Source organism: Rhea americana, unplaced genomic scaffold (assembly GCF_003343005.1).
Source record: "Rhea americana isolate MKP2758 unplaced genomic scaffold, rheAme1 scaffold_19, whole genome shotgun sequence".
Classification (NCBI taxonomy): domain Eukaryota; kingdom Metazoa; phylum Chordata; class Aves; order Rheiformes; family Rheidae; genus Rhea; species Rhea americana.
In genome coordinates, this window is record NW_028186038.1 from 1,962,422 (window position 1) to 1,971,908 (window position 9,487).

General features: G+C 38.4%; 1 protein-coding gene across 1 annotated transcript in view; it reads right to left on the reverse strand.

Moving 5' to 3' along the window:
* CACNA2D3 (calcium voltage-gated channel auxiliary subunit alpha2delta 3) overlaps positions 1 to 8,821 on the reverse strand; it is a 452,513-nt gene extending 443,692 nt beyond the window's left edge. Inside the window, exons 1-2 of the mRNA XM_085302579.1 lie at positions 8,703 to 8,821; positions 7,991 to 8,072 (exon numbers count right to left, since the gene is read on the reverse strand). Coding sequence (XP_085158705.1) covers positions 7,991 to 8,072; positions 8,703 to 8,821 — 201 coding nt within the window. The remainder of the gene's footprint in view (positions 1 to 7,990; positions 8,073 to 8,702) is intronic.
* Positions 8,822 to 9,487: the final 666 nt, after the last annotated feature.

The window sequence follows — 9,487 nt, forward strand, 5'->3', positions numbered from 1 at the left end:
TTCTCACTACAAGGCAATTCAACTAGATCTGTGCTATTAGTCTGTTACCTGATCTGCAAAGCCTCCATGAAGTTTTCCACACTAGTCCAGTGATTCCTCTCAGTGAGGAGAATTAAGTTTTTGACATAAAAAAAAACACTATTTCACTTCTTGTGATTTAGGACTTTCTTGTGTTTCATCCACTGTGGCTATAGAAAACAAATCTATTCTTCCTCTATTTTTCTATATTAGAGGACTATTGTCGTATTTCAAGTTTTCACTAGTTTTGTTGAAGTACAGCTTGACCCAAGACACTAAATCACTTTCTAGGAAATACGTCTAGTCCTTCTTTCTTCTCCCCTTCCCCATATACATTTCTCCACACTTCCTTCCTCAGTGAAAAAGGAAAATGTTTTTCTTTTTAGCTTATTTTTAAGGTTTTCTAGCTTATTTTAAAGGTTGTGTCTGCCACTCAGTGTACCCGTCTTCATTACGCACTAGAGGTTTCTGAAATGCAGATCAGCTGCCCCTCTCTATCTGTATGACACAGGAATCATACCTTTAAGGTTTCTAAGACCGAGTATGTTTCTTATCTCAAACAACGTGCATTCATTTGACATGTGCTGGAACATGCAGTTCCCAGTCAGTTCCCAGCTCTCTACAGAAGTTACACATAGCAACCTCAGCCACTTTCCCATAAAACATGGCAGAAACGGAGGCTAGGTAGGATGTGTCAAATCAGACGCGTCTTCGAGGACAAAGCATTCCTCATCCACTCAGTATATTCATAACAGGCAGAGGTACTAGAAGCAGCAACACCTGGAGCCAGTGACAACCTCCATAGACCCTTCTGTAACTCCATGTCTTGACACATCTGTGACAGATTACGATGGGTGGAGCTGCCAGTAAGGGATGGGGGAAATGAACCACCACCAATGACAAGAACAACCAGGAAATATTCAAAAATTGGTCTTTTCCTACAGAGGTCAGCCATCTTTGACTTCTCAAGCACCGTCTTCTTCCTGAAGACTCCCTGGCACTAGGGGTTTCTCAGGTGTTCTGGTTTTGCAATGTTATTTTGTAGAAAGAAGAAAAAAAGAAAAACAAATATACACACTCAAATAGTTACCATCAAGAAGCATATGCACAATTTGAACACAGACCACTTTATACATACAGGTATGCACATAACATCAACTTCACTATGAAGTTACACCCATTTCTCCTTCCATTTTTGAAGAGCACCACTACTAAAATGGGGGGGGATATTAAACCTTTGTCTGTCTAAGCAATTGATCTTGTCTTAAACATGGTCTCCAATACTTCATCTTGTCTTAAACATGGTCTCCAATAATTCTCCTGTCAGCTCAAGTCTAGCCTGTTACAGCAATCTGAGGTACTATGCACAGCAATCACTAAGATCCCAGCAAAAGTGTGCATGCAAACAACTCTCTCCTGCAGAAGGCAATTAGGACATAACACCTGTGCTCAGTACTCTATTCTATCTGCTATTTTACTCCCAGATTGACATACTGGTTGTAACCTCCATGCACCCATACCCAGGCAAGTCTTTGTCTCTCCTGACCAAGCACATCTTTCTCATACTCATTTCAATACCATACAATACTACCACTCAGAAATGATGTACTAGTTATGAACCGCAACATTGATAACCATCTGTGAAGTCCTGTAAGATCTAAAGACATGACATTTTCAGCAGGCACCTTCACTGAAATTCCTCACCTCTAGAAAGGTGTCCAAGACCCTTCCCAACTTCTCTCAAAGTGTGATACTAAATATATTTTTTCCACAGACTTTCTTATTAGTTGTAAATATTATAACTTGGACAGTCTGACTTGGAGAGTATTTAACCTTTACAAATTAACTGGACAGATACTAAATGGGGTGATAAGAACATCCATGCAATTTTRCAAAAGTATTATACATGAGAACAACAGAGACTTCAAAAAAGCAGTATATTAAAGCATTTCATGAGTACTTTTTGGTGAAACTGCTACTGCAACCTAAAACACAGTCTATCCTATCAACACATAATTTGTTGTGTACAATATGAATCAATTTATTACCAGCATCAAAAAATTGTACCCTACAAAACAGTAATGACAACTGTAGAGTATTGATTAGCAGTTGCTTAAAAGCAAATCACCACTACAATGAGGCATCTAYTCATGGCTCTATGTACCTTCACCGTCAAGATAATTTGCATGGAGACTGGCTCTTTTAACCTTGAAACGTTAGCATTTTCCAATACAGGATATGAAAACAAACAGCCATAAATGCATTCAGCAAGGGAATTAGCATGCATTTCCTTTCAAGATCTAATGTTTTCCAGTTGGATTGCCCACTCAATTTCCAAATTAAAAGACATAATTGAAAGAATAATGCACATATCAATCTCAGTGAGTTGAAAACATCAAACATGACAACTGATACTCAGGCAAATTTTGACTACATTTTGAAACACTACAAACACCAAGAAACTATTACTCCTGCCATAACACTGGAACAGGAGATGAGAGCACAGATCATTCAGGATGCAGTTCTGACTTCAGCAAAGGTAAAGAAAATTTTTACCAATTCCTCCAAAGACAACAGGAGTTCTTCACAAGAAAGAAGAAAAAAAAATCTGTTATTGAAAAAAGGAGACCTCACAACTGAAAGCTGGATAGCTCTGTGATATTTTCCCATACAGATCAAATACACTACCTGAAAAATCAGTATTGCACCTAACAGCTTTCTCTACCTTGCACATCAGTGGCATATGAATGATTTCTTTCTTTCAAGCAAAGAATTTAAATGCTCATCTGAAATAATTTACCTTTATGTCTCCACATAACATTAAATGCCTAGCAAAACACCCTGTAACACCCAGTAACTCAACTGGCATGAAAAATAACTTTGAGATACATAGCCCAAAACTTGTAGACATTAAATAGAACRAGGGTTGAAACTTCGAGTTTCAAAGCATCATTTATGTAAAACACCAGAATGATAATGTTTTAAGATTCTCTGATACGTATTTCTGGTATTGTCTAGTGCTTGATCTTAATAGAGTGAAGAGAGATGCATATTTACAGAACCCAAACTTCAGGGGTTTGAATGAGTCAACACAGAATAAAGCTTTTGATAAACTTCGTGTCATTTACCTGGCTAGCATATTTTTTAAAATCATAGTCATACTTCTAGTGGTATTTTAATGCTATTTCTTTTTCTTTTGATGGAAAAAAATCATTATTGCAGGATTAGGATTATTAGCTGCAGCTGGTAAAAGTTTAAATTGATATCTGATAACGCAATCCTATCTGTACTTTAAATTGTACAATGCTACTGACCCTTCCTCTGCAAAGCAGATAGCAGTATTTGCAGTATCTTGAGCAAAGACGAAAAAAAGACTAAAAAAAACCCAGAACATAAAAAAACAGCATAAGGCTAAATAAAAGAAAAGCAATTAATGTCAAAATGATTGGACTAAATTTCTCTAAGAATTTAAGTCACTATTATATATTTTAAAACTAAAGATAGATGTACTGCATGATTCAGATACACCAGCTGAATGCTAATTGATCTAAATCACCCTCTTATATTAATTTTGCACTGACATTTCCAAATTGTATGAAACTGAGAAGATAGAGTACCAAGTCTAGCTGATAAGACAAAACGCAATTCTTTAAAGATAGGGCCGTTATACTGATTGAAAGAGCCGCTTTGAGAACACACAATGATTTGAGAAGTTCTAATACAAAGACGCATTTGCTGGAAGGAGTAGGCATGTGCATACCATAGACTGCTTGAAATTAAGGCAGTAGGTGCTTACATAACAGTGAAGACTCAGTTAAATGTCTTACATAAGAAAAATCTGTGATAGCTTTCAACAAGCTTGTTTTCAGCGAGAAACCTTAAGAGGCTGAACTGAGAGATAAATGCTCGTTTTCCAATTCAAAACTGCTCCTATATTATTAATAAAACAACATTGACTATTCTGGACCAAATCAGAGCTCAGTGCGAAGAAAAGGTCTCTCCCAAAGAAATCCGAGACCGCATAAGCCACCCTGCGTATTCAGAGAATCAGGAACTCTGTTGAGGTTGGAGAGGCTTTACTGCATAAACACTAGTTATATTTAACATTAACAGAAGGTGCATTACCTGCATCTTCTTGCATGTATTTTATTACTACCATTGTTTTGCTACAGGGTAGAACTGAACATACACACACACACACACACACACACAGAGAGAGAACTGTTATTGCAAATGCTGCAAGTGAAAAACAGCATTCCCCAAAGTCAGTCCCTCCAAATTTCTACTCGTGGCAGCTGAAGTGAACACCTTCCTGGCACCTAACCCTTACTTTTCATCCAATGCATAAAAAGCCTGGCTTGGCCAGCAGGTTATGCTCTTGCATTTACCACAGTTCTAACTAAACATAATCACACTGAAAAAAAAAGAAAAGAAAGAAAGAAAAGGTTTAAAGAAATATCAAGATTCAAATACAGCAAGTGTCGTTTGAAAGCATAGGGGGAAATAATACTTTTTCAGTTACGTTGTAGTATATGTCACATAAGAGATTATTAAAATTTCAGCTGATTCACAGGCCCCAGCAGTATTTGCTAACCAGCTGAACAGTATGCGTATCTCTACAGCACCAAGCAGCTTCTTGAGTGCTGTCAAATCCACATAACAACTGTAAAACCTTCCTAAATCAGGTGACTTTCAGCCAATATTGTCCATTTTCTTTTGCTTTTGTGTTTTGAATATGGAATAGCCTTCCTTCTCTTTGGACATAATAGCGTACTGAAAAATCTGCATTGTTAAGTGCTGATTTTGCTTAAAGCAGATCATCTTCATTTCTCAACGTTAGAAATTCGTACAGCATCTGTGCTTCATCTAAAGCCAGGTCTATGCAGGGTGAGGGGAATCATATACCCCTTATGTTGTTAAGCATCCTAACAATATATTTAGTTAAGGTGATCATAACAGAATAAGATAAAACATTGAGACAAGGTAAACATAGTTGGGGGGGGGATTAATATATAGCTTCAAGCAGCAATAAAAATATTCCTAACCATCTTCTCAAAACTCAAGAGGACAGCAATGCTGTTGACTCATTTTGATGTTCACAGTACAGGGATATTTAAGAATAATGGTAATAACTAAAATCAATATTCACATCAATAACCYGGCAAAGTTCGGCTTTGCTGAGTATCTCCCGTAATTTCATTTGCTCAATTAAATTTAGGATGGGCCAAATGACCTTTAATGTGCAAAAAGAGTGGGTAGCAGAGCGTGGCAATAACGCCTTCATTTTAAATGCATTGCTTTCAAAATAGTACACTTACCACACGTGCTGACAAAACAAGTAACCTTTACATTAGTTTTTCATTTAGCAAGTCCTTATTAAACTAAATGGTGCTTCAAAGCAGTCTGTAATTGAGAAATCTATAYTGCCCAGGTACATCATTATATGTATGTTTTAAAACTCCATCTGTTAATGATACTTAATTCACGATTAGAGAGTATGAATTCAGCCAATAATTTTAAAAGTAGCGCTGCTTCTAAAATAAGAATCTGGACTTTAAAAAGATGTGTTGACTCTGATCACCCAGAGGCTCATAATAAATATCAAACAGATATTATCAAACAGACTCTTGATTTCAGGCTAGCATGGGATGGGGGGAGATCACATTTAGAGCACTATTGCACTATCACTGTCAAGTGTTATGAYGTTTTATGACACCGACTGTGTGTGTTAGAAATACTTGCAAATCTTGAAGCTTAGTATGTGTTTATTCATGCAAGCTTCCAAAAAAAAAAAAATACTTAAACCATACAAAAAGATATATGTTAAAATCAGCTATCATCCAGGCTCATTTGCCGCAGTCAACGGGAGGAAATGCCAAACTTGAAAGAACAGATACACTTGGAACTTTAAATATAACTAAAAAGCACTAAAGGTTTCTCCAAACCACTAGCCAGACAAAAACAAAAAGCTAGGGGATGTGAAGAATGAATAAGATTGCTCTAAGTACCTGTCATACTTGCATTTTTTCTTTCCCCTTTCACTCTTCAATGAAATATCACAACAAAAGCATGAAACAAAAATGAAATAGCTTGGAATGAATATATACTATCCACCTTCACAGACAGGAGTACAGATTTGTCAGCAAAGCAGAAAGGATGCTGATGAAGAGGTAAAATGAATAGCTTCCAATTACCCACAATAAAAACCACCAACAGGAAGAAATCTTACTACTTCAGAGGGCAAACGTATTGAAGGGACAAGAGCAGTATCTACGGTGAGGCAGTATGTACTACGGAGAARAGAAGAATGATTAAAGATTTTATATAGATTCTTTGTGTATTTTAGCACCACTACAAAACACAGCATGTTCCATATTTTTCTAGTAAGTGTTGGACTATTATGTTTGGTAGACACAACTTCCAAAAATTTTTAGTACAAAAATTGTGTGTGGAATTGTTCCAAAGTTAGATTAAGCAACATGTTTGTTAGGGTCCAATTAAAAACCAAAACATTTTTAACAATATTTGACTAGATACTAATCAAAGCCATGCAGAACTGAAAGGTTCTTTTGCTTTACGAATAAAGAGCTCACAAAAGAAATGCGATGATATGCGGCTACAGAGAATATACACATGGGTATACGAACTAGAACACACACTGAGAGTCCACAGTTTCAGATTAAAATAAAAATCTTTCAAATATATTCACAGTCAGATAGCGGCCTTGGAAGGCAGTAAAAGATCTCAAATGCTTTTTGTCTTAATTGGTCTGTACTTCAATTTAGCAAAGTTCATATTTTTCAATCCTGAACATACAACATTGAAAAGATGGATACTGCTAAACTAATAATTGCACATGAATTTCTTATTTACTTCATTTTAAATAGTTGCTTCATCTTTTTGTTTGAACTGTTATACATGCTGTCCATTACATCATTTTAAAATGGAATGAGCCTTTCAAARTAAGTGCTACAATCTGAAGGAATAGTTTCTTTCATAAATTGACCAAATATAAAGTGTTACTCTGGATTAAAATCCCATTTTAACAGCTGCAGAAAGTTAACCTGTGGGTTAAATAAGTGGTCTTTGTAGTCTGGAAATCTCAGTGCTTTTGCCATTTCCATATCGCCTTTTGAGGATCATATATTAAGTGTAGCAAAACTGTAGTCTTAGAATCTTTTTAACATTATTCCTCATTATATTTTTTTCATTTACTGCTACAAAATTAATATGTCTAGAACATGGAACTTTAATATAGGTTGCATATTTAAATTAGAATAGATGCAGTCCCTGATACGTGTCTAATACTCAAGTCTGCTTTCTTATTACCCACATCCCAATTATGTAGACTTAGACCAATTTCTCAAGTTTTTGCAGTACTTCACTAGCTTATTACCCAGCTGTGCAGCTGAGCAGGAAGATAACCACGTTCATTCCTCTTATCTGTAATGATGTAATACATCCCAGCACTGGGTCGAGATGATTGGGGAATAATGGGATTGTAAAAACAGCAGAGATGACAAACAACAGTGCTGCCTTCTTCTCCTGATACAGTGAATTGCATGCGCACAGCACAGGGTAAAAAGAATAACAGAATACGCACTAAAATTCCGCTCCTTAAATGAAGTTAACATTTTTCATAAGCAGCAGCTGTTTCACACAGGCATCACTATCACAATGCAGCAACCAGACAAAATAGCCGCAGTCCTCAGTTCTACAACCTCGACTTCAAGAAATAGATGTTGGAGTTTACTTTCTACTGATAATAAACATCAGCCAAAAAATAAACCAGTTTAATCACAAGTCTCCAGATAGTGCAGGGCAATGCAAAGAGTCATCAGGGACTGGTATGCAAAACAGAAATAGACCTTGGACCAAAGGATGCACTGCTCTGCTTTCCTATTTAAAAAATTAAATCTGCCTCCATTTTCTCTGCTAAAAGCTTGCTTATTGCAACTGAAGAGATCCTTACCTTCTGCAGAAGCTGCGAACCTGAGTACTTGGCTGCAATAGATTTGATCTCCCCACCAAACGCTGAGGCCCAGAGCTTCACGCTGTAAAGAGGAGGGAGGAAAAAAAAAAAAAAAAAAAAGAGAGAGAGAGGAAGAAATGTAATACACATGTCATCGCAAGCAACACAACACAGACTGTAACAGCTTCAGTGGCACTCAGAAGGATCCAAGCAATTCTGCTTTAAAGAGCTCACTAAGGAACCTAAGCACAGCAAAAGGTCCGTGTAGCTATTCCAGTACAAGCACAAGCTACCTGCTACCCCAATGGAAAGGCCTCTGATGAAACTACTCAACCTGCACTTTTTTAAWTTAAAGAGTCAACTTGTAAAGAAATATGCTTTGGTAGAACATAAACATGTATTCACTGAGAGGAAAGTAGCAAAAAAATGACAGAAGAGTTCTGGATAATAAATTCTCGTATGAGAATGAGTTAAGGTAACAGCACCAACTTCAGTAAACATAAGCATCTACAGCCAGACACTCCACCAACACATGCTCTTACAATAAAACCAACRTAGCACCGAGTGCATTAGAGAATACCACTTTAGACACAGCTGACAGAGAAGCAAAGGTGCCTTGAATAGTCAAATATCTGCAATAAAACATAACTTTAGCAGTCAAGTTCTAACCCTTTCAGCATGATCCTGAGAGCAAAAACATGAAAACACTTACACAGACAAGGGAATCTGCTGCTCCGATCCAACCACATCCACTAAGGCTGTGTTAAAGGCTGTCCAGAAGATAAAGAAGACCCCCCAAAAAGCCCGAAGAAGATTCAAAGTCTCTGGCATGGTGCCTCTCTGTGCCTGAAAAGACTTGGGGAAATTCAGGTAAAGCTGATTTCAGCAGCAGCAGTGGGGTTTTGCTTGCTAAAGCCTCTTCTCCCCCCTTACCCCCCTCCCCCCCACCAAAGCAGCGCTGGAAGAAATCACAGCTCCATCCTCGTCCCTCCCAAGACTGACCCTCTCTGGGTAATGGAAGGAGAGGACCAGAAGAGAAGCTCTAATGACTTGAAAACTATTGTGTCCTTGGTAACAGCAAAGCGTTTTCCAGCACTACTGCAGCCACTTGCATGTAGTTCTTTACAACTCCGCAGTCAGCAGCGTGCGGGAGTTACTTCAGTGACCTACTGCTGCTCCGAAGTGCCCTCGGCAGCAAGAAAGCAGACTATTGATTCCAGCCGGGGAGACTGTCTTCTCGCAATTACTGCTCACTTCGCAAATGGAAAGCTGCCTAGAGGTCTCCCCTCCCTCGCCGGTAGCCTCCAGCCTTCAGCCCGCATCAAGTCAGCCAGTGCACTGGTCCAGCGGAGCAGCAGCAGCAGCCTTTTAACGGGATGGCGCGGCGACGGAGCGAGAGGCAGGCACGGGAGGAGCTGGGCCAGAGGGAGGGTGTCAGAGTCGGCGGGAGCCGAACGCGGAGCCGAGCCGAGCCGAGCCGCGGCGGGCAGGGGCGGG